The 26,010-nt window shown below is 40.2% G+C and overlaps 4 protein-coding genes across 4 annotated transcripts in view; 3 read left to right on the forward strand and 1 right to left on the reverse strand.

Annotated features, from left to right (window-relative positions):
• LOC140923496 (uncharacterized) lies at positions 1-25,171 on the forward strand. The gene is given in 9 exon segments (XM_073373581.1): positions 1-77; positions 12,086-15,909; positions 16,221-16,398; positions 16,812-17,097; positions 17,961-18,211; positions 18,703-18,931; positions 19,769-21,210; positions 21,602-22,699; positions 24,032-25,171. Coding segments are annotated over 8 exon segments (8,421 nt in total). The 5' UTR covers positions 1-77; positions 12,086-12,112.
• The window catches only part of LOC140922660 (carbonic anhydrase-like), a 99,537-nt gene that overhangs the window by 20,368 nt on the left and 53,159 nt on the right, over positions 1-26,010 (reverse strand). The gene's annotated exons all lie outside the window — the stretch shown is intronic.
• The window catches only part of LOC140922661 (cilia- and flagella-associated protein 54-like), a 94,820-nt gene that overhangs the window by 3,080 nt on the left and 65,730 nt on the right, over positions 1-26,010 (forward strand). The gene's annotated exons all lie outside the window — the stretch shown is intronic.
• LOC140923495 (uncharacterized) lies at positions 1,797-2,552 on the forward strand. Its single transcript, XM_073373580.1, has one exon. It carries the CDS (start codon positions 1,863-1,865, stop codon positions 2,550-2,552), a length of 690 nt encoding a protein of 229 aa, XP_073229681.1. The 5' UTR covers positions 1,797-1,862.

A 26,010-nucleotide genomic window follows, 5' to 3' on the forward strand; every position in this document is an offset into this window, starting at 1 on the left:
GCGCCACAGATGAGAGAGGATGAATCTCCCCTGAATGATTTGGTTGTTTCTCGCTGTCAAATGGAATACGAACAAAGGTAAGTCTAAATTAAGAAGGCGAATGTAAATTATAGAACTTGTATCAAGACCGTGATATGCAAAGTTTACGTTAGCTGTAGCATGTTCATTAATGTTCAAATTCAAAACATCGTTTTATATTTCCGGGTGTTTGGTGATTTTTAGTACTGAGTTCCAACTTGTACTTCCATTAAGGTGCATTAAAGCTCAAACGATTCATCTAAACATAAGTTTAAACCTCAGTGGGTTTGCTTAACTTTATTACAGCGAATTTTAAAGCAATAAGTAAGAAACAAACGAAGTTGACAAAACCTCCATAGTCAGATGACACGCAGTTGAGATATATATTCTTCATCTAAAACATTTACTGCTTAATTTTGATGGGAAAGTGAACATTTATTACAAGACGGTCAAGTCTCAGGACTACATACGATCAGGCAGTCTCGTGTATAGCTGCAAAGCTTGTGAAATACACGAGAGCGCGAGAAAATTGCCACCTGCGAGGAAAGGCGTCGCGATAGGAGGACGTCAGTCGCCTGAATTTCATCCGATTGCTTCGAGTCGTTTTCTCCTCTCAGCAACGTCGTTACTGAGGGAGTAAAAACGACTCGAGGTAGTCGGATGAAATTCAGGCTAGGAGCTAGGACGTCAGCGTCGTGACTGGAGAACAACGCCCGAATTCGACAATTAAAAAAAAAAAAAAAACAAAGAAGAAAGACAGAAAGAAAGAAATGACAGTACGATAAGAAATTATTTTTCCTAAAAAACTGTTTTTCAAGTTTTCTGCTTGATAAGTATCCTTGGTTTTAGTCCTGAAACATCACATAATAATTTTGGTCTGAAGGACGGTCAAGGTTCGCAAGGATGATCATGAAGCTTTCCTTACATCATCTGACCTTCAGTAAATATTATGGGACTACAACTATCTCGAACACAGACACGTTTGGGGCTTTAATTATGCGTCCGTGTTCGATAGATGACCGAGTTATAAAGAGTCAACTGAAAGTAGCAAAGGAAGGTAAGTACTAACTCTAAAGGCATCTGGATAGTCAACTGAGGGGAGTAAAGAAAGTCATGCAGTAACCTGCTAGTCAACAACTATAAGGGGACTAAAAAAATACAGGAGTCAAGTCTTGGTGTGTCCGTCTTAGTGAAGCGTCCATGTTATGTAGAGTCAACTGAAGGGAGTGAAGAACGGCAGGGACAATTCTAGGTGTACATTTTAGGGATCGGGGTGTCTGTCTTACAGAGATTCCGTTAGAAGAGAGTTTGACTGCATATATATAGACCTTGTCATGGTTTTGGAAGCCATCTTTACGAGTAGGCAATCGCGTGAGAAATTACGTATGCAGTGTTTGTATACCGAGAAGTTTAATGTCGAAAAAATTCGGTAAAACGGCTTTTCTTGCTTTAGATTTTCCATATATTTGTCTCCAATTATTTCCGGGTAATTTTAGTCGGCAGGACAGCTGACTGGAAAAAGAGAAATTTTTACAGACAAATAATTAGAAAATTGTAAAAAGTGCTTCTAGCACATGTAGCATAGCCGCATGTGACGCCCTCAATTTTTTTTTTTTTTTTCAGCAAAATTGTTAGGAATGAAGTTTTAGTTTTCAATTCATATTTTTTTCAGAACAGCCGCTTTATATGGAAATTATTCGACATCAGATTCTCATACAAAACTGTACATTTCTCATGCGGTTGGCGGTTGCCTTCTGGACAAGATGGCTTCCAAAACCGTGACGAGGGCAATCCCCTCTACGGGCTCCTGAGTGTTTGGTTGTACTGAATTCGATTAAGACAACATGTGGATGTCCATCAACAGACTAAAACTAAAGAAAGACAAGACCGAGCCTCTCTACTTATTCTCAAAGTATAATCCACAACAATCCCTACCCCCTCTTCGCTTTGGAACTGACATAGTCAAGCCTTCTCCACATGCAAGAAACATTGGCGCTATCTTCGATACCACTATGTCAATGTTTCCCCATGTAAACAATGTTTGTAAATCTACCTTTTATCATCTTCGTACCATTTCGCGCATTAGGAAATACTTATCAACGCAAACTACTGAGATTCTTATTCACGCCTTCGTAACTTCCAAACTCGATCACTGCAATTCTCTACTCTATAATGTCCCTAAAAACGTCATCAAAGAGCTTCAATCGGTGCAGAATGCAGCTGCCAGACTGATTACACATTCTAGGAAGTGTCATCACATCACTCCCATCCTCCTCGATCTTCACTGGCTACCTGTTTCTGAACGAATTAAATTCAAGATTCTACTACTTACCTTAAAAGCTCTGCATCAGCAATCTCCAACCTACATTCATGACCTTATCACCCGCTACTTACCTTCTAGATCGCTTCGGTCATCTTCTGCGCTCAGTCTAAATCCTGTTAGCTTTAACCTTAAGACCTATGGGTCTAGAGCCTTCTCTGTCTTAGCCCCCGTACTTTGGAACAAACTATCTGACGACATACGCTCATGCTAGAATCTAAGTCTTTTTAAGCATAAACTTAAAACCTACCTTTTTTAAGAACTTTTACTTTAGTCATTAGGAAGATGTATTGGCTTTTATATGTGTTTTATTTAAATTTAAATTTAAATTTATGCTTTTGAATTAACTTTTAATTCAATATATTGTTTTCACTTTGTTAAGCGCCTGGATCTATTACTGGATAGGCGCTATATAAATGTTATTAGCGGAGCACCATAACTAAGATAAACTACTCATCCGAGAAATTTTGGTTATGACGTTAGCGTACGTCCGTCCGTACGGACTTTCCGGGTAGTGGAAAGTAGTCCGCATGGACTCTTGGGGTAGGGGAAAGTGAAGATTTTTTGGCGGGAAATCGCATGGCGCAACGTCGCGCAATTATATCGCGCAATCGCGCAACTGGTTTTGAAAAAAGAAATTTCAAAGCAACTTAGCAAAAAGATTTTTCGACAGAGCCTTTATAACTTTTTATTACAACTTACGAAAGCTATTATGTCAACAAACAACAGCAGAGAGATTTTTGCGTGTAGATGACAGGTTTTAAGCAGAGAGCAAAGAGAAGGTGAACGGCTGAGAGCAAGAGTCAACACGCGTAGAACAAGCGAAGACGATCGCCAAAGAGAGCGCGTTAGAAGTAGAAGAAGAAGACAACATTTTAGCGAAGAAAGTCGGCAAGTGGAAAGAGTCAGAGCGAGAAGAAGGAGAGAAAATTATAGTGAAAAAACGCCGGCAAGCAGAACGAGACAGAGCTAGAATGAACAGACAAAGGCAACGCGAAAGAGAAATACAAAGGCAAAGAGAACGGCAGCAACATAATGACGTGATGACAGAAAGTGTTGTGTTAATGTCACTATGGCCCCGCGTTATTAACATTTTGATTTCAAACTGATCTCGGACGCGAAAATTCAGCCAATCATTTAAAAATACAAACAGGGAAGACAGAGGCTTTTCACTTTTCTCACCATAGTCACGCGTTGATCACGCTCTACGACCGTCCAATTTTTATGCTCTGATTGGTCAAAATTTGACAGGTGAGTTCATGCAGAAAATTTATACAGCATCTTGAACCTTGTTTACTTTGACAGCTGAAGCTGACAGAGGATTTTGTCAACTTGTGATGTTTTTTACTGTCTTTTCCCACTGGATGCTTAAAATGAAATACAGCTGCTATCAACAGTCTTCTTTGATCCATGGCTGGTTTGTTTATTGAATTTTTGGTTGGGAAATGCGCCGGTTGTCAAAGTTGGAAATCCGATTTCGGATGCATCGTTTTCGTTTTTCACCTTGCTGGATGCGGGGTTGAAAAGTCCCTCAAGCGATTCTGGCCTTACTTGATAGCTTTCAAGAGCTGCATCTCGAATGGTAAGCCTGAGTAATTATTGTATACAGTGTATGTTTGTTTTTTTATATCTAATTTCATGAAGTCGAGCGCAGTTTATGAGGCTAATTTATGCACGTTTGTATTAAGATCTGAGACAATGATCTGATCTAGTATATATAAGCTTACAGAGCTTTAAAAAGCCTTTAGTCGATATTTTCTCTCCGCATATAGAATGAAAAAACGTTCCGAAGAGTATTTAGTTATAATTTTGGCTGTAGAAAGAAAGCTTTGAGCGATTTTCTTGCCTCGAGTTCATCTCTGAAAACAGTAAACACCAGGAAGCCGGCTAAAAGCTTTAGGCTTAAGCGTAAAGACTCAGGATTTTTAGAGACGCTTTAATACTTGTCTTCGTGAATGAAAATTGTTGTCTCTGTAAATGTTTCACCGAATTACATTTCTTTTATTGATTGTTAGTAGTCTCTTGCAATTGCTTTGCTGTTTGTTTTCAGTCGTTCACAAACAACGCTTGCAAGAGTATTCAAAATGCGCGCGTTTGCACATCGTTATAAAACCATTAAATAACAAAAAATAAACAATAAGTTCTTTATTATGTTGAAGCGTAACTCTTTTAATGTTCACTGAAAATTTGGCGCTTGTCAAAAGTGACAACCGGCTGGCCGTATAGGTGATTTTGGAAATTTTTTGAACGGTTTTGCTAAAAGCCCACGCGTGCTTCGTACGGTTCTGAATATTGAATGAGTGCAATTTGTCTTGAAAAATTGTGAAATACTGCATTTTGTCTGAGGTCTGTATGATAAAAACAGCGCCTCATATTACTGTTTCACCTCAGATGTGATGCATAAAAAGTATGAAATGTTGGTTTACACGCTCCCAGAGTTGCTGGCAAGATTTTTTTAAGAAGACTTGTCGAACGCAAAAAATTCGGCCAGATTTGTTTTTTCCATGAATTCGTTTTCCAGGCCTAATCTACTGTGATCAAGAGCTATTATGGCTCTTAAATGTGATCGACGATGATTGCTATTTTTTGGGTGTATATATACCGGCTATCAATTCGATGAAAGATTTTTTTTCACTCTAAAATCACTTAGCCTTAATTAGCTTTCCCTAAAAAGTCACATATGTGCCATTAAGTTAACTGATTTTTGGATTACAAGTTTATTGTTTGATTTAAATCATAAATTTATTAATGGGAGCTTCGCTTTTAGCCCTGGCTAAATCTATATATTATTATTATTATTATTATTATTATTATTATTATTATTATTATTATTATTATTATTATTATTATTATTAAATGTCGCTAGTGCGGATATCTGAAATACGTGTCTATATGCTTTTATACTTAGGGCTTTTTATGGACGCTGGTTTAGCCGTCATTAGTATAATTCGATTGCAGGATCTTAATATCTCTACATAATGGAATTCTTAATTTTATAGAATTTTGAACTTTTATTATTAATTATATCTATTTCCTCTTCTTTTATGTAAGGTTAAGTTACTTCTATTTTTTAGAATTTGTAAATGAATAGTTTTTTCTATCTTCACTTATAATATATAGGATTGTTTTTGTTCTCTAATGAAGGACGAGGGGTTTTCTTTTGTAACGGATTAAATTGTAGATAGTGTTTTTGATGAATTAATTAGATTTTTTGAAACAGCAGGTTGATTGTAAATAGGATTTTAATTGAGGTTTTGTAATAAAGATTCTTTTATTATTATTATTATTATTATTATTATTATTATTATTATTATTATTATTATATACACTTAAAGTCAGATCAGTCATGATCTCGAGGGAAAACAAAACTAACTGGTTTCCCTAAGGACCCGACATGAAGTGTTTTGTTATATTTCTTGACTTTCACAACTTCAACAGCAACAAAAGAATAAGTCGAATAACCGGAGCGAACCAAAACAGTACAAGTCGACTCGGTACTTCTAACAACCACAAATATAATTCTTAAAACCACTGAATGAATTACTTACAGAGTACTTCATCGGACGACTCAGGTCAGTGGTATTGTCAGCTAGTTGACGGAGTCTTTGCCTGACCCTACCTGTAATTCAGAGAAATCTGCGAATGGTGGAAATAAACAAATATTAATATTATTATTATTATTACTTTCCTTATATTATCTACATCTTCTTCTTCCACTAGCTGCTGTTTCCTCTTCTGGGATGACTTTAAAAATTGTTGCTTGTTAGCTTGAGGCTTCGTGTTTGTGTTCAAGTTGTTGGTGTTCATTCACGAAAAAAAAAAACTGGCAGTGTTTTTCCCGCTTTCTGTCACACCGCTTTCCTCCATGCTTTGATCACGTGCTGTAATGTATCCCCAGCGGGGTACATTGCTTAATGTATCACAATCGGGATACATTTGATTTTAGTCAACGTCACGTGACCAAGAATCAATCAATGGCAGTCCCTGTTTAGTTGAGTTAAAGTCTAGGAATAGATCAGCGTGAGGTTATTCAGGACTTGAATTTTTGCGTCATTTTGTGACTGCTCGTAATCATAGAACGAATTAAAGACAATGGATCCGTTTCGCAAAAGTCCTGTAATTATCGCGCCTACATGGCTCTAGAATATGCTGTAATTAACTTCAAGTTCAAGGTTAATCAAGGTTTACTTAATAGTTTTAAAAGTAATCACCAGAACTAACACTTACTCAAACAAAATGAACCTGTATACGATCAGTAGAAGATTTTGGGGGACTTACGCCCATCCCTTCCCTAATTTAATGTTAACTCATTACCCAGGGCACTCAAGAAAACATTTTGGATTAGTAGGAGGATCGGGTACGAAGTCCCCCAGAATCCTATCCCCGGCTTTTGACTTGGAACTTGCAGAATATTCTTTGGGTTTTTAGATTGACGTAACAGAACTTAACAAGAGCAGAGCCGCTAAAAATGAACAGTAGAACCACGCCTTACGACAACCCTGCGACCACCTCTTTATTACGACCATATTCTTTCGATCCAAACGTAAAATCACTGAGTCATTTCATTATTTTGTAGATCCCGTTAATGCGACCACCTCGTTATGGACGAGCAGGATTTTGTGGCCCAACGGTTGTCGCGTTAAAGGGGTTCCACTGTACCTAAGAGCGCGTAAAGAGAATAAATTCACTTTTATCAGCACTTAAATGTTACACAGGAAGATTCGCAACGACGATTTTAAGAGCGGCTCCGCGTAAATATCAACTTGACGTGGAAATAGTAAAAAAATGACCTGGCCTCAAACTCAGCCAGAATAAAGCCCTATGGGCCCTAGTTACAAAATCGTTGGTTTAAGTGCGATCGAGTGAATAATATTTTTTTAACGATTTTTTTTTTCTCGAGGCCTAAAATGGACAAAAATCATGCGATTAATTAGTCATATTCAGTAACTGGTAAATTTTAAAATAAAGTTGGCTACTAAAATATAATGACACTTCGTATTTTTACTATCTTTCCTCTATAATTTTAACTGATTAGTTCGCCATTTGGTCGACAAAAGATTTTTAAACAAATTGTCAAAGTTGTTGACTCAAAATCGCTTAATCAACCGTCAAAATTTAGCAATCTTTCACGAGCTAAAAAAGCGGATTGGTACATGGCTTTGAACACCAAGGCTTGTTTAGTCTGAAAGAGCATTCTTTTTTCTTCAAATTGGCGCAATAAAATCTTTGGGTAAATGAAATCACGAGCGCTGACAAAGCCAAGTAAATGTAAATATTACACTAAAAACGGGCGAAAAAACGTGACCTCTGACCGAAGCACAACCAAATGCGAATTACGGTAGGCGCCAAACTTTAATTATTCGGTAACTTCTTGAGACAATATTGGTCCGAAATGTGTGTAGATTTTTTAAACAAAGCTGAGTTAAAGTATTAAGTGTCAAAAAGTCCACAAAGCGGTAAAAAATACAACAAAAGTCACGAGTAATCTGTTCCGTTTTCTGAATTTTACGCAGCGATTTATGCGATTTAACGAATTAACAATTTTTAATCCAACGATACCCACCTGAGACTGTGTTAGTTTAAGAGTCCATAGAACTTTTCAGACGATTCCTCGCAAAGACCTCCAGAAGGAAATGAATGAACAATTTGAACTTATAACTGTAACAATTTCACTTGCCGCCACGGCAATGAACGAAAAGAACTGTCGAACTGCCACAGGTAAACCAGCTTTCAGTGGAGTCATGCAAAGCTTGTCACGTCACGTAATTCTGCCCCGCGCATTTGGGAAGGAGGAAGGGGGAAGAAATTCTTCCACGCTGTGCCCTAAAACATTTATGAAATAAAACTAGCTTTGGACTGTTTCATTTTTGCCCTCGCTTGAGGGCAAAGGTGCCTCTTCTGCCGATATAATCTTGGACTTGATGAGCATCCCCACAAACGAAAAGTGGGAATTTTTTTTTCATCTTTGATCTCAACAACGTTAGCCTCAATTTTCTCATTTGACCTTCGCTTTATTTACAGACTAGTATAAATGGGAAAATATGACTCCCTGAAAATGCCACCAAGGAGGCTAAATGTTTGGTTTCCTCTTAGGCCAAATTCACTTCTGGGATCTGGATTTCTTGTCAGTGGAACTTGTGGAAGGCACAAATGTAATAACTGGACACAAGTGTAATAAAGGTCTATCCGTAATAACATTTGCACCCAAGTGTAATAAAGGTTTCATCTGTCACGACTGGGATAATATGACACATGTCCACAACAGGCTAAACATGGTTATCTTAACTTAAAAAGCTGACATCACGGTTCATGTGACCAAACAGAACTAGAAAAAAAAGGAACGAGAAAAAATACCATAGAATCTAGCAATGGCTCTCAGTTAAAGTTTTGGCAAATTTTTGCTATGAGCCGTGCTTTTAAAAAAAAAATCATCGCTCCAGAACAAATAAATACGTCATTCCCGTTCGCTTACACAAAAGTGCCAGGCTAAACCCAGTGGACTGATCTGTTATTATTTTATCCCCTCTGTCTTCTTGTCATTTTCACTATTTCACTCACGGCTGAATTTTGTTGATAGGATTTCATGACTGTCAGTACTTTGCAAAAATAAGTTCCCGCAAATAAAAATTACCGCACAAATTTTTCCCGCAAAAACTTACTCGAGAGGAAATACTGTATGCTCTAACTTAAATTCACTACACAAGAATACAGTACCAAGAAATCGTGTCTGTTCAATCACAAATATACTGACGCACACTTAGTACATTTGTATTGTTTGAAAATATGTATTTCTATTGCACGTACTCAATAAAAACGACAATATTATCAATGCTGGGTAATGGGTACTTTCTGAAATCGCAAAAATTGATCCCCAGCAAGAAAAACCAGTGTGTCCTAATCGCAAAAATTAGTTCCCACAAAACACAAAAAACCGCCAATCTGCAAAAATAAACTCCCGCAAAAATTTCGTTCCACACGGTATCCGTTGGAAAAATGATCGGTCGTTTGATCAACCAGCGCCAGGTCGTTATTTTTGGTTCCTTACTTGCGTCAGTTAAGGTTTATTAGACTACCTTTGTAATCACCGATATGTTTATAATTATGTTATACTTTAGTTTTAAATTCAATTTTGGTAACGACCCCACAGTATCAGCTCTCGACAAAGGTTTGTGTTCCAAACCGACTAATATCGGAAAAAAAATGATATCATGTGTTTTCGTTTGTTTGTACTGGCTTTCTTTTTTCTCTTTTCGCCGATCAGTTCCTTCGATTTTGTCCTTTCAACTTGTCCAAATCTCTTTTTGAGATCCGAATGTGGCCACTAGTTCATTGGCTTCCGAAGACCTCATTCCCTGTTGTTGGCTTTTAGTCGGGATGTTTCAACGCAAGGAACCACCGAAACACAGGAAACCGAATAACTAGAAAGGCTCGTAACAAATCAGTGTCTCTTGTTCCTCTAGGATACACATGATCAGGCACAATTTTGATATTACATAAATAAAATACTGTTTTTCGTCCTACAAGTGAGCCCCTTAACTCGAAAAAAATTGATTTACTTGCACGCGCCAGCATAAGCCTTGATTGGCTCCGAACTCAGAGTAACATCTTTGCAGGGGGAGATCCAGGAATTTTTCATGGGGGGGAGGGGGGGGGGGAATCAAAATTTTGGTTCAGAAAGGACTGTTGAACTTTTTTGTGGCAAATTACTTGTCCCCCACACCCCATCCCACTAGTCACTGAGAAGGCAGAGACGACTACGTGTTTCTCAATCTGTAAAAGCCAGTAGCCATTGGCGCGGGAAATACTGCTTTGCGAGCAGAGGCGAACAGATCATTGGAGGGTACCCAATTACAATCACATTTTTTAATATCCCTGGAATTTAGTTTAGCGGAAAATTACAACACGCGTTTCATTAAAAAAAATTCAGCCAGTTAAACAGTGACATGCAATCCTATCGTTGTAAGGATTTTAGTCTCAAACAAGTATTGGGTCTGGTGGGGGGTCTTGACCCCCCCGGACCCTCCCCCTGGATCCGCCACTGCTTTGGTGCCCTTTGATATCCTTTCTACAGCATTCGGTATAAATTCGAGCACACCAATTGCTAGCTATAGATGCACGTTCTGAACTTAAAGCACAATCATTATAAACAGCAGATAAAATAAAAAAAGTGCACAGCGCCCCTCGAGCAAAAACAGGGGGAGAAGTTATTGTTTTCTTTAACTAGTTGCAAAGATACATTCCCAAGCTTGTTTGATTTCATAAATGTTTTAGCGCACAGCATGGAAGAATTTCTTCCCTCCTTCCCAAATGCGCGGGGCAGAATTACGTGACGTGACATGCTTTGCAGGACTCCACTGAAAGCTGGTTTACCTGTGGCAGTTCGACAGTTCTTTTCGTTCATTGCCGTGGCGGCAAGTGAAATTGTTACAGTTATAAGTTCAAATTGTTCATTCATTTCCTTCTGGAGGTCTTTGCGAGGAATCGTCTGAGAACTTCTATGGACTCTTAAACTAACACAGTCTCAGGTGGGTATCGTTGGAATTGTTAATTCGTTTAATCGCATAAATCGCTGCGTAAAATTCAGAAAACGGAACAGATTATTCGTGACTTTTGTTGTTTTTTTTTTTTTACCACTTTGTGGACTTTTTGACACTTAATACTTTAACTCAGCTTTATTTAAAAAATCTGCACACATTTCGGACCAATATTGTCTCAAGAAGTTACCGAATAATTAAAGGTTTGACGCCTACCGTAATTCGCATTTGGTTGTGCTTTGGTCAGAGGTCACGTTTTTTCGCCCGTTTTTAGTGTAATATTTACATTTGCTTGGCTTTGTCAGCGCTCGTGATTTCATTTACCCCAAAATTTTATTTCGCTAATTTGAAGAAAAGAAAATGCTCTTTCAGACTAAGCAAGCCTTGGTGTTCAAAGACATGTACCAATCCGCTTTTTTAGGTCGTGAAAAAGTGCTAAATTTTGACGGTTGATTAAGCGATTTTGAGTCAACAACTTTGACAATTTGTTTAAAAATCTTTTGTTGACCAAATGGCGAACTAATCAGTTAAAATTATAGAGGAAAGATAGTAAAAATACGAAGTGTCATTATATTTTAGAAGCCAACTTTATTTTAAAATTTACCGGTTACTGACTCTAATTTCGCATGATCTGTGCCCATTTTAGGCCTCGGGAAGAAAAAAAAAATCGTTAAAAAAATATTATTCACTCGATCGGACTTAAACCAACGATTTTGTAACTAGGGCCCATAGGGCTTTATTCTGGCTGAGTTTGAGGCCAGGTCATTTTTTTACTATTTCCACGTCTAGTTGATATTTACGCGAAGCCGCTCTTAAGTGCAAAACAGGGTTGCAATGATGTCAAGACAATGTTGCAACGCTGTGTTGCGCTAAAAATGTTGCTAATAATCTCTTGTAACAATACTCGCCTTCGGAATCTAAGAAAATCTTCGATTCTGGATTACACACCGTGAATTCTTAAATCTAATCACAGGATTCCAGATCTTTTTCAGTGGAACCTGCATTCCGGATTTAAAAAGTTAGTGGGATCCCGGATTCCTACAGTTGTATTCCGGATGCCAAGGTCCAGGATTCCGGATTCCACATGCAAAAATTTTGCAGATACCTGAATCTTGACTGCCTAAAATGTGCGAAATATGTTAAGCACTCACGAACAGAACCGTGAGAAAAAGTGACTGCTCTTCAGTCTAAGGTGATGACCATTTCTTGGCAGATCTGGGCTGTAAAACTGATAATAACCATGGCTTTTAGAAGACAGATAACTGGGGTTACAATCCACTGTAACGGATGTCACATGGAGCTTGCTAGAGGAGAAATGCTAATGCTGGCCACAATTTCAAAGTTGCAGTTCCACCTTGCTGTGAGGCCGGAAAAAGAAGCAGACGCACTTGAAAAGCTCAACAAGGTGGAAAATCGAACGGGTGGAAAAAGCGCTCAATATTGTCCTTACATAGTTCTTTGCCGACAGTGTCGAATGCACGTGGGTAAGGTTACGATATTATCATCAAAACAGTTTGTCTGCTATAAAATAGACAACATATACCTTGTAAACAACGGAGATGAAATTCGAGCGAAGAAACTGTCCAAGATATGTCCAAGACTTAAAGAGGAGTGTTGCCTTGAAGTTGTAAAAGTGTCTCCGGCAATATGTCAGTCCCATCTCCGATTAAGCGAGCCAATGATTTACTGCGACACAATGGGGCTTACACATACGTCGCAAGAAATCGATTTTTTAACACGACAGTCCCCGCGGGACTATCAACGGGAACTTTTTCTATCCGCCATGCGCAGAAACACCCTCGTCTGCTTACCAACGGGTTCGGGAAAGACCTTGGTGGCAGCGATGGTACTGAGCTGTATGAAGAAACTTAATCCAAACAAGCTAATGGTGTTCCTCGCTGACCGAGTCCCACTGGTTTACCAGCAGAGCGAATATATTAAGTCTCAGGTGCCTGAATTGAGAGTGAAGACGATGGTAGGTGAAATGGAACCACCACAGAAGAAAGCCGTCCATCAAGCGTTAGCAACTCAAGAAGTTGATGTTTTAGTCCTGACACATCAGTTTTTTCTAGATTTTCTAGCTGACGAGAACAGCTCGATCATTTGTTTCTCCAATATTTCGGTGCTAGTTTTCGATGAAGCTCATCATTGCCACGGAAATCATCCGTACAAACAAATAATGGGATACTATCGCGACACATCAAGCAATTTTAAACCCATTGTGCTGGGTTTGACTGCCTCACCAGCTGGAGAAGTAACAGTTGAAAGTACCATGGAACGACTTAAAACATTGTTAAACAACCTGAACTGTGAAGTTTCAACGCCCACTGAATCAAAGACCCTAGCAGTAAATGTTAACAATCCGGATACTACGTACAGCATAGTACCCGACACTAACCCCCACCAGGATCGCCTCAAGGCATGCATTGAAAAGCACTTTCTTAACTTGAAGACAGCTTACATCGACGGCGCAAGCGTATGGCAACGGTCAGAACTTAATGGACTTCCTTTCTTTTCATCTAATTTTAGAGGAGCACTGAGACGACTGATTGACAGTTGCCATGGTGACAAAAGATTGACAAAAACGCTGATAGCTGGAGAGCACATCATGCAGATGCTCTGTATTGTAGATGCCTGTGAAATTCTTAGCTACCATCATGCAATGCACTGCCTCAGAGAATGCATAAATAACATCACTTATGCTATTTCACCAAAGGACCTTGCCCTGTTGGACATGGTTGGAGCGAACACTACATTTAGTGATCTCAAAGACTTAGCAGACAGTTCTGTTGAAGAAGAGGTCGCCGTATCGGACCGATATCGTATCCTTGGGGCGCTAATAAATGAGTTTTTGTGCTGCGCGCAAATGGATGAATCTTCCAGAGGAATCGTCTTTGTGACAATGCGCAAAACCGCTTATAAGCTTTGCGAGCAGATCAGGACGCTTTCCGGGGTGCCGGAAACGTTGAATCCAAAAGTTTTTGTAGGGCACGGTCAGGGAAGTTACGACGGAATGGATTGGACAGATGAACAAGAAGTGCTGTTAGAATGCTTTAAAACAGGCCAGACAAAACTTCTTATCAGCACCAGCGTTCTGGAGGAAGGCCTTGATGTACCTGAATGTAATCTGGTCATCCGCTTTGAAGGGGCAGCTTCACTGCGCGCACGTGTTCAAACGAGAGGGCGTGCATCTCGTCGCCCTGACAGTAAGTTCGTAGTGATTTGTAAAAAGACGGAAAAACAAGAAGCTGATGTTGTGGCTCTTAAAGAACAAAACATGGACGAAGCAATAAGACGTCTAATGTTATGTAAGAGACAAACGCTACAGGCAGAAGAATATGGATGTGAAATGAAAAGTCTTCTTTCTTTCTTCCCCACAAGTAAAGAAATTGTTAACACCGAAAAGTATAAGCCGAGAATAAATATTTCCGTGCATCATCTTGGAACTGTGGAGCATCATCACCGCGTTATAGAATTTTTGGAACAAAGGTTTGAAGTCATTCATATGAAGACAATCACAGCTTCTTCAACAAGCAGTGACGGAAACGGGCGGAAAATTTTGAGCTTTGAGCTGCAGCCAAAGGAAGACAAAATTCGTAAAGAATTCAGATCGAAGGAAGAGTTCCTGAATTACGTGACGGAACAGTGGTGCTCTCACCTGGCGAATCCTGAAGAAGAACCACTTCCGATTTGGCTCAAGGCGTCGTTCCCCAAGAAACGTCACAAAGCTGAAGACACTTTTCATTCGATGAAGGCAAATTCTATGTTTCTCGGGACGTTCCTTACTCGGTGCCATTTTCGATATCAGTGGCCCTCGGAACCCACCCTGCAGAATGTTCTGATTTACTTTGATCACAGCCTCAAGTTATTGACGATAGGATTTAAGACTTATAAGCTGGAACTCCGATATGAAGAACTTGAAGATTGTTTAATCGTCAGCAGTGACGTGGCATCTGACGTAATCAATTTGTTTGTTACCATAAAGCACCCACCTCGATTGTTTCAATCTGTTGATGACCTTTTCCTGGAAGTTGACGGTGACAACGAGCAGGGCCCACTAGAAAATGACGATGACGACTTTCTCCAAGTTGATGTTGATGATACATTGAGCGAATTGTCGGATGACGGGGGAGAATCGAAATCAGACAGTTTCTCGACTGATGAAGAGTACCCAGATCCAATCATGAATTTTCGCGAGCGTCCCTTGCGTCACCAATACAATTTTGACCAGATTGCCTGGGAGAGGGTGCCTGATATCTTAAACAGCGAAAAAGCTTGGGCCTATTGCTATACGTACTGTTTTGTATTTTCTAGCAGGGAATCTTCCCAGATCATTCACTTGTTGTCCAGAATCCAGAATCGGTTCAACAAAAATGCATTTTATTGTCGCGTGAAGAAAAGCTTTGGCAGGTTTCCAGTTACTAATACTCCCCCTAATTTGCCATTTGATGTGAAGTATGCGTCACAGACTGTTCTTTCGTGGCATCCAGTAATGCGTGGAAAGATGTCTTCGACTTTCAGCGAGCTTTTGCTAAACAAGCCAAGCAGTGTAGTGTGTGCAGCACTTGAGCAGTTGAAGAAAACTCTGGAACAAGATTCTTTCTGTGATCCCGAAAAGGCCTTCAAGGCATTTCTAGGCCAAAACGACCCTTCAGCTTCCGGGTTTAAAAAGAGGCTCATCCCAGGCCACTGTGCTCTGATAAAACGTGCAGTCATCACCCCAACAAGACTACTACTGTACCCACCGGAAGTCATGGTGAAAAATCGGGTACTCAGACAGTACGAAACGGAGAATTTCCTGTGTGTCAGTGTTCGTGATGAGGACCTTTCCAAACTATCTGCAGGACGAGGAAGCCTGGATCCACTGCTGGACGGCATTAACCGTATCCTGGATGAAGGACTGGACATAGCTGGTGAACGGTTCCAGTTTTTGGGGTCATCAAACAGTCAACTCCGTAACCATAGCTGCTGGTTTGTTGGGCCAAAGTATGAACCAGACATCATACGGAGTTGGATGGGAGACTTCAGTCATATAAGGTAAGTGCACGATTTACAGTTAAGTTGTACTGAAAATGCTGAAGAGATAAAAGGGCATCAGAGGCAATTATGAAAACTAGGCCGTAACTCTTCAAAACGATAAAAACGGTGGCTTTAATTGCCTAAGAATCAGTGAGAAATTAGTTAATACTAAACTTTAGCAAAGAAAGTCAAACACCGTTGAGCCGTCACTTTGTCTCAGGCTCTATTCGAAAAAAAAACAAAACATAACAAAAAGCGATGTGTCCTTGTCTCGTATACAGAGCAAGACAGCTAAATAACCTTTCTGGGCGTATTTTTCTCAATTCAAGGTGTGTGGCTTCATACGTGGCTCGCATGGGTCAGTGTTTTTCTACCTCTATAGACTCCGTGGGCATTGGTATCAGCGAAGGTGCCCAAAGCGAGAAAGAGGACGACGTTAAGACAGTTGACCAGAAATACTGTTTTTCTGATGGAATTGGCAGAATATCAAAAGAACTTGCTGCAGAGGTAAGATTATAAGTAGACATTACTCCATACACTCCTTAGAAGGTCTGCCTTGCTTCTCATCGTCTGTCGTACCATGAGCGACATATTTGCTCCTTCCGCCTGGTGCATGGTAGAAGGGGTGGCCCTTGTTTGCCTGGAAACGGTCAAGCCGCTGTTTGAGGCTGTCATTTTTTATTTTAAAGTTTTGTTAGAAGCCACGTCTCTCTGCACGGTTTGTTTTTAGGGCTTACCTCCTTAGGTGTTCTTTTTTAAACTGCTATTTAACCGATAGCTGGACTATGCGTGAGTCGTCTAGAAAACCTTAAAAGTTCGCAGAAATTCTGGCCACCCGCACATAAATAAAAAAAGAGAACTTCAAGGAAAAGCCATCGTGACTTTCGTCAAATATTTATCTTTGTTTTTGTTTATTGTAGGTTCTCAAGAAAATTGCCAAGCCGTTCAAACCATCTGCCTTTCAAATTCGATTTTCTGGCTTTAAAGGTGTCCTTGCAGTAGATCCGAGACTTCCAGGCAAACAGGCCATCTTCCGTCCAAGCATGTGCAAATTTGAGAGTTTCCATCGCAGACTTGAAGTATTGCAGACGTCTCGACCCCAGGTCGTTTATCTCAACCACCAGGTGATTATGCTGCTTTCCAACCAGGGTGTGCCAGATGATGTTTTTATTCGACTGCAGAGCAAAATGTTGGAGAAACTGGCAGGTAAGGTGCTTCCAAAGAGAAAAGTGAATAATTATACTCAATAAGCCTAATCTTTAAATGCGTTTGGCCGATGGAGATTATGACAAAATTATAACTATTTTAGAATGGTGAAATGAAAGTCACGTCTTCCGCAAACGGCAAACGTCAGATTAAAGTTTAAAATTACTCAAAATGGGAAATAAGCAGACATAAACAGCTCACAACAACTTTTATGGATGAAACTGGCGACAACTACTATTTTTTGTAGAAATAATTAACAGCAAAGAACAGGAAAAGAGAAAAATTTGGCAGTACGTGGGACAAATTAGCGTTTGCCCTTTGCTGTAAACGTTACTCTTTTAAAATAGAGAGCTTAAGCATCACGTTTTCGTCAAACGGCGACCAAGTTTCCCCTTTACTTGTCGTTTACTGTTCATTACTTCTACACATAAATGAGTAGTTTCACGCAATTTCTTATCCATAAGAATTTTTGGAGCTGTAACAGTTATCAGCGCATTTTCTACTTTGAGAAATTCTCAACTTGAATCTGGCGATTGCCGTTCGTAGTGTACCTGGGCCTGGTTCCTGAAAGGCCGATTAGCAGTAATACAGGATTAAAACTTTGTTCCACTTTCTGTATTTACCTTCCTATGCATTGCTTAGAGTAACATTTTGTGTTATCATTTCTTTTTGTCGAGGTAAAGAGACAATAGTATTTTGTAAGCTCTAGTTTCATGTTCTTAGACAAGAAAACCTTGCTTAAAACTTGGTTTAATCCTGGGTTAAACTTAACTATCTTTCGAGGAACCGGGCCCTGAAGCTTAAACTCTCGAATCTCTCTACTGACTGAAAAGAAGTCCTTTTTATCGTGATTTTCTTATCAGGAATGCTTGTTAATGAGAACGATGCTATCGAGCTGCTGGGTACTGGAGCCAAAATGGGCGTGTCCTATAAAAGTTTATCAAGCTCGGGAATACCGCTGACAACGGAGCCGTTCTTTAAATCCCTGCTTGTTGCTATGTATAGAAATCACATCCACGAGTTACTCTCCCGATCCCGAATCCTTCTGCCACCAGAGGAGGCACGTTTGATGATGGGTGTAATGGACGAGCTTGGTGTACTAAAACCAGGACAGGTTTGTTGCTTTCTTTGCAACTTTTGTTTAGATATTTCTAGCAAGTGCGAGAATTTATTGCATTTTTCCTGATTCAGTCTAGTGTACAGTCAAACATGTATAACGCAAACCCGCGTTTAGCTGTCGCACCTTATTATACACTCTATTAAACTGTCATAACGCATTTACTTTATGAAGTGCAGAAAAAGTAGTCTTGCCTAGTTAAGTACTAGCATTCTGCAAACTGGTCTTTCTTTTGAATTCTTTCTTTATTTGTTTGTTTCTTGACTGTATCCTATTAAACTTAATAAGTGTATAGTTCTTCAATTCAGGTTGAAGATAGCGCGTTATTTGCTACACCGCAACATCCCTGATTGGTCTATCATCTTTTGATCCAAACAGAAAAAAAGTCAACACAGACTCGACTATTAACGTAACTCGTTGTCTTGTTTAATAATGAGCTTCATGTAACAACAGAACTCACGTTATTCAACGTATATTTATTAAATTAGGTCTACGTGCGGTATTCTGAAGTTTCCACTCGTGTGGATTGCGAGGACCAGTTCAACACGAGCAAGAAACGTGTTGTTAGGGGAGCTTTAGTAGTGACCAGAAATCCATGCTTGCACCCAGGAGACGTTCGCCAACTTGAAGCTGTTGACGTCCCCAAACTTAGCCATCTAGTGGACTGTGTGGTTTTCCCTCGACGTGGATCGAGACCTCACTGTAATGAAATGGCAGGTAGGGTTTTTGACTCAAAAGTGGTAGCAAGGGTTTGGGAATGGAGTAGCTTTCTTAAAGCAACGGCAGTTCTTCCTTCTTTCGTACTCTTCCCTTGAATATTTCTTTACACTGTGACAGTGTGTTTGAAGCCTCCCCTCAAAAATGTTTGTTGTTAGTAATTACGGACCCTTTACTGCCCCACGCATCTATTGTCAGTTTGTTGTTGGTTCTCCCCCTTGCTCCGAGAGGTTTTTCTCCGGGTACACCGGTTTTCCCCTTTCCTCAAGAACCAACATTTCCAAATTCCAATTCGACCAGGAATCAGGTAGACGAAGAACCACTATGTGGATGTGCTACCTGCAAATCGTTCTTTCTTTCTTTCTTTTTTTCTTTTTTTATTTATTTATTTATTTGTGCCCCGGTTCATTCTTGCCCTATTTTGCGTGTTGAGTAAATAAGTGCGACTACTAAATGAATACTTACAGCATAAACCTGAAAAAAGTCATTTTCATGCATGTGTAAGAACCAGTGCGAACCTAGTCAAGACATTCTTGGCTTATAAGCAGCCAAGGCGTGCTATCATAAATTTAATCTCTACACGTCGCGTACGCAATCTTCGAGTACCAGCTTTGATCGAACTTGGACTGAGTGCGGTTTACAATGTAGTTTTATCGTTGTATTTCTATCTTTTATCGGCGATAATTATCATTCCAATACAGACAGATGATTGGGAGCAAATGTCGCTTGATTGAGGATACTATTTGTTTTTTGAAGTACAATGCAATCAAAGAAAATAGGGGATAAATGTCTTGATCGCAAGGTAATAGTTAAAAAAAGTGCTCATTCCAATTTTAGGTGGTGATTTGGATGGGGATCTCTACTTCGTGTGTTGGAACAAAGACTTGTTACCAAGGAGACCAAATTTCCCGCCGATGGATTACCAAGCCCCGGAAAAGCAGGAACAAACGCAACCAATCACAGCCGCCGACATGACTAAGTTTGTGGTCGACTACATTCGGTGTGATCAATTAGGAGTGATTGACAACGCCCATAAAGCGTTAGCAGACCAGGAGAATGATGGTGTCGAATCTAAAGTTTGTCTACATTTGGCAGAGATACATTCTTTAGCAGTAGATGCGCCTAAAACAGGCAAGTGGCCCAAAATGCAGGGCATCGCGAAGATTAAGGCATGCCCTGATTTTATGATGAAAAGTGATAAACCTAGTTACCCATCAGACAAGGTTTTAGGAAAGCTCTACCGTCGCTGTCGAAAGTTTCAAGACGCAGCGTCTGAAAAGTTTGACCAGAAAATGAGAATCGACAAGTCTTTACTCCTGCAAGGTAACGACAGGTATATTGAAGAAGCCAGAGAGTCATACCAGCAGTACCGAGACAAAATGCATGCTCTAATGAGTTTGTACGGCATTGAATCCGAGGCCGAAGTTTTGACTGGCTGCTTTCTAAAGCTTCGAAATCGCTTGAGTAAAGAGAAAACAGAGATTGCAGAAATCGTTGGCTGCATCCTCTTTGAGATGCGGTTGGAATTCCGAAACCAGTTCTTCCACGACTTCAATGTGAATGGTCAGCATTTGTTGGACAATGAGGATATTACAGATGAGATGCTTCTCAAAGCTTCAGCCTGGTACAATGTGGCCTACACGCATGCTCATGACCAGGCAAATGAGTCAGAACCAGGTCCCCAGAAGCGTTTGCTCGGTTTTCCATGGTTTGTTAATGACATCATACTTGCTATCAAAAACCGCAAACAACCGCATCACTTCTCCCAGAGCCTGAACGTTAATACAACAGTAGGTGAGAGTTTAGCCAGACTGTTCAATGAAGAAAAGACCTGGCTACTTGAACAGTTTTTAGAAAGAGTAAGAACCAAAAACTCAATTGTGCGGCATCTAAAAGGGGTTCTACCACAGCATTCGATGATTGTGACTGGTTCTTCAGCCTCGCTTCTATTTCACGAAAATTCAGACCTGGATATCTGCGTCTTACCACAGGGTACTCAGAAATTGCATGATGTCCCCGTTACTTCACAGGAAATGTATCACATTCCACCATTCCTCTCAGGCCTACTGGAAGAGTGTAGCATGTCGCAACGGTCGTTTGACTCAGATGAAGAGCTTGCAGATCCCTCTAAAGTGAATGACATCCCTGTTAAAGATCAAGTGAAATCAATTGAGAGGCTGATACCACACCTAAAAGAGACTCAAGTGCAAAAAGGCGAAGAGGGGGATCCAAAAAATCTATTCCATAAAGTTGGCGTTGTCGGCAAAAAGACGTTTCCGGTAAGGATGCTATTTCTAATATTACAATCAAACATTCCGTAAGCGAGCAATCTAAACACCCAGCCTACCTGGTCACAGACACAGTCACCACAGTCACAATGAGATAAAATCTGAATAACCTTACCTCAGCCTTTCTAGAATCAGATGTTAAGAATTAGAAGCTGAATAATGCTACTGAATGGATAAATCACTAACAAGCAGATACCGGTTTTAGCTTCCCTTAATTGTCCAATTTTGGCTATTAAGGTTATTAACAATGGGGCTTCATGTCTCTCGGTACCGCCCTTAAGTAGAACAAAATATGTTTAAATCGTTAATCTTACTAGAGTTAATTGAATAAATACCACAAAATCCTAGATACCGACTTACTTTTTATTTTTATTTTTTTTAGGTCCTTGTTTGCAAGCATCCCACTGGGAGGTTGTTAAATGAAACCAAATGCTCCCCCAATCTTGTTTGCGATTTGATTGCTTCTCCAAGGTGTTTGCCAATTGGAGTTCTTTTGTCAAGCTACATAAAGTCCTTTCCTCATCTCTTGCTGGTTCTCCGTGTCATTCACCGATGGTGTTATGTCACAGGTCTGTCACGAAACAAAGCTGGTGCTGGGAACACCTCAAATGTAATGGGTTCCATACTTCTAGTTCAGTGCATGCGCAAGGGACAAATTCAAAATTTCAACGAAGATCACATTATCTCAGAGGTACGTAAACTTGTACGAGGAGCGATGACAGAAAGTGACATGTACGTGGAATGGGAAAAAGTAATTCGCCTTCTTGGTGACGATGCTGCCGAAAACGCAAATAGCACACACCTCCCCACCCCCAAACTTGGTGAAATGCTCATGAGGTTTTTCAAAGCGCACAAGTCGTTTTTTGAAGAAGATGTTCCAGATCCTTTGGCGCGTATCTTGCGCGCACGTAAATTTGCAGATTTACTGGACAAGGATCACCTGAACTTGGTGAAGGAACATATGCGCCGTGCTTATCAGATGTTAGCACTGTATGGTGATGTGCAAATAATGTTGGCCATAAGTGGTTCTGAAGATTACAACGTGATTTACCTATCACCTCTCCTTTCTTCCTTTTTCGCCGGTGTCGAGAAAAGTAAGGCTCTAGAAATTGCGAGGAAGACTGGGGCAAGGAGTGTCGTTATTCGTCCCAAGCTCCCGCGATCACGCAATTCAGCTATCTTGGAGGTGAAGGGAAGTGAACCTACGATTCGCGCAGTGGAAGAAGAACTTGACAGAATGGAAAAACAGGCATCACGTGACCGTGTATCACTGATGAGCGGCTGTTTCGTGGAAAATGCTAGTGTTGTCTTGTATGAAGGGAGTCGACACGAAAATGATCACGTCTCACTGACACCATACGATGGGCCATGTCATCAGACACATGATAACCTCGCACGTCATGTAGCCTTGGTAACCAATCCTACTTTCAACGAGTATGCGCTTCGACGATTCACAGAGAAATTCTTTCAGCAACTTAAGGTATGTCAACCTGTTACTATTCCATATTTCCACAGAGCCCTGTTTAGTTCTCGTTATATTATCTTACACATCGATGAAAAATTGACTGAGGATCTATTCATACGAAACATAATCACGTGCTGAAACCGCCATCCTCTTTGCTCAATTGGATCAGCGTCGGTCTGCCGAGCAGAAGGCCGCTGGGTTAAGCCCCGGCCGGTCCAACACTCAAAAAGCTCTTTAAATAACTGAGGAGAAAAGGCTGTCTTTGTAAATACATCTGCAAACGGTTAGACTTTCTAGTCTTCTCGGATAAGGACGATAAACCGTAAGCCCCGTCTCACAACCCTTGCACATGTAAATTTTGTGGGACGTTAAAGAACCCACAAACTGTTCGTAAAGAGTAGGGGGCGTAGTAGTTGTGGTGATCTATCTTTCATGAGGGGAGGGACAGTTACGGGCCCGCAGTAATTGGCGCCAGTCGTTCTTGCGTTGAACCCCGCTTGCCCAGAACTGGCGAATTCAAGTAAATAGTACACAAACAAATATATAAATGGTTATGTAGCTTACACTCATAAACCACTGATATCTATTGGATTGTAAATAGTATTTTTTTTTTTTTACCCTCGGAGCACTTAAGAGTTCTTAAGAACTCCTTGAAACGTGTCCGTGCGTTCCAGATCGAATTGGAATTTGGAAGTGTTGGTTATTGAGGGGAGGGAAAAAACCGGAGTACCCGGAGCAAAATCTCTCCGAGCAAGAGAGCGAACCAACCACAAACTCAACCCACATCGAACCCGGGTCACATTAGTGGGAGACGAGTGCTCTCACTACTGCGCCACCCTTGCCCTTGAAAATACTTTTAATTTATGGCAAATGAGAATTATTATTCAGCCACATGGCATGAAATCGCGGACGCGGCGCCCGCGTAACGACAGCGTTTTCCTCATATTTTGGGGACAAACATGGCGATTTGGTTTACAAAGAAATGTATGGAGCGAAAATTATATTTGAGAACAGAAAAAGTTCTCGCCTACCTGTAAAATTTTGCCGCCATTGCATCCACCAGTAGAAAGTGTCCGTAATCAAACTGTATGAATCTTTCTCGTTCGTTAACACCGTACTTTTTGAGGCTGATTTTAGCTGTGACCTCGCTCTCTTAATCCATCTATTTTACTTGATAAATACTTTCAATCAGCGGCTTTTATTTGGTACAAAAACTACGTATTCTACCACTGGATGTGCCAGTCACGCAAACTAAAAATCAGTGGTTAAGAACATTATCAAACGGCCCGAATGTAAGACGCACGGAATGCGATGTCCGTGATTTTGGTTTTCCATGTTTTATTTCAGGTAGTTGAAAGAGATTTTGATCCCAAGATTCATGGTCATCTGGAGTTTGCTGTTCACTTTGGGCGAGTTTACATGTTTAGTGTACCACATGTACTGCTGGAAGACGGTGAGCCCATCTCCATTGCCATGCTCAGGACGAACAAAAGGAAGACTGTTAAGCCATCCAGAGGGCGACATGCGCTTCCTAGAGAAGTGTCCTTCGTCGACGAACTGCAGGAACGCGCCCGTAGAAGGAAACGACGAGCAAAACGCACTACTGCGTGTGAAAACAACAGAAAAAAGCGTAAGCGAGGAAATCCTTCGAGAAGTGCGTTTTACACTTCTGTTCATTTCCCAGACAGGGTAAAGAAGTTTCTTCGCGAAAGTAACTTTTTTCCCGACAACAAAGTGATAGAGAAATACACAGTGGACATTTGTCCAAGTAGTGAAGATACTGAATTTTATGTTCGACTTGACAACAATCTTGGTTTTATCGACATCAAGTTTCCAAATCTTCGCTGGTGTATGGTTGATTTAAAACGAACCTGGAAAGCACGCCCAAATCTTGACCTCAGGGATGATGCCCAAGCAGTTGCTGGCATAATGTACCCAGAAGGTCGCGTGACCCAGTGTAACACTCGCGCAAATGATGACATCATCCTAGATGGTTTGGAGACGGATATACGCTTTCTTTTGCACTCACGTTACGAAATGTCGCCGCAAGACACCCGGGATACAAAGTATGCGCAGTATCAGGATGTACTTAGATGGAGAAGTCAAATACATTCTGGACGGCCTTTTGTCGTCAAAGAAGATCAATGGAAGGATGTTCGACTAATTCGTTTCATCAAATCAACAAAATTCAAACGAGATCCAGCAGAAAGGGGTTTTATGTCGAACTTGACGGTTCATCTTGATGAAGTAACTGAATACTCGAGACCATCTCCTCAAGTAGATGTTTTCCAGAAACAGATTACTCGATGGGAATTATCTATAGAAGCAGCGCTTCCAGAAGATCTAACCAAAAAAGAAACAGTCAGAAGGTTTTTGCATGAACTCTGGGAATATTCGTTTTCCTTATCTTCTTTTCTCTCGGCCTAAAACGATATTCCAAAATTTTCAGTAATTATGTACGGCAACCCTAGATTCTCAAATTTCTAACTATTTCGAGGTATTCCCTTCTACCTTCGAAATTCAACTGCAATGTTCCCTTGGAGGAGCAAGGTTCTGGAGAAATGGAGAACCTTGAAATAACGGCTTTTAGGGGACTGAAGAACTGTTGAGCTTTTCTAGGAACAAAGGCCTTTTTCTTAGAAAACATGAATATTATCTGGGGATCTCGAAGGGAAGATATTCCAAGTTGATTATTTTAGGGTAGTTTTCAATGCTGCAGTAAAACATGTCGGAAGTTATGAATCAGACGCTGATGTGGTCCTGCAAGCAACATGGCTCTGAGCCCTCTCCAACAAATTTATTTTGGGCCTAAGACCTGACTATAGGTTTTATTAGAAAGGGAAGTCATTTAGAAAGGTTTTTGTGGAGAAGCGTATTTTTTTTTTGTGAAAACGAGGGTACATAAAATTCCAACTGAAGTAATTTCCTTTAGAAATATGAACAATAACGATTTGCTCGACGTTCATAGAAGGCAGGCACATTTTTTTTTTTTTGTCAACATTGTTATTATTATTTTTGTTATTAGAATTTGCTATTAGCGTTTAATTTTAGTGTTATCGATTCATCACAGTTAAAAATCGTTGAAAAAAAATACTGTAAATATCGTATTCACCCGATCAAACGCCGCATTTGGAAGTAACCTTGGAATTCGGTTTATATCAATCCATCAAAGTGCTTCCAAGAATTGAAAATTGTTGCCATCCACCTTAACCCTTTCACTGCCAAATGTAGCCAAAAGAAAAATTTCCACCAACTTTGCAAATTTCATTTTGTAAAATTTTGAAAAACAAATAGCACCATGTGTAAGTACAGGCAGAGAGCTTTTA

This window comes from Porites lutea, chromosome 13 (assembly GCF_958299795.1).
Source record: "Porites lutea chromosome 13, jaPorLute2.1, whole genome shotgun sequence".
Taxonomy (NCBI): domain Eukaryota; kingdom Metazoa; phylum Cnidaria; class Anthozoa; order Scleractinia; family Poritidae; genus Porites; species Porites lutea.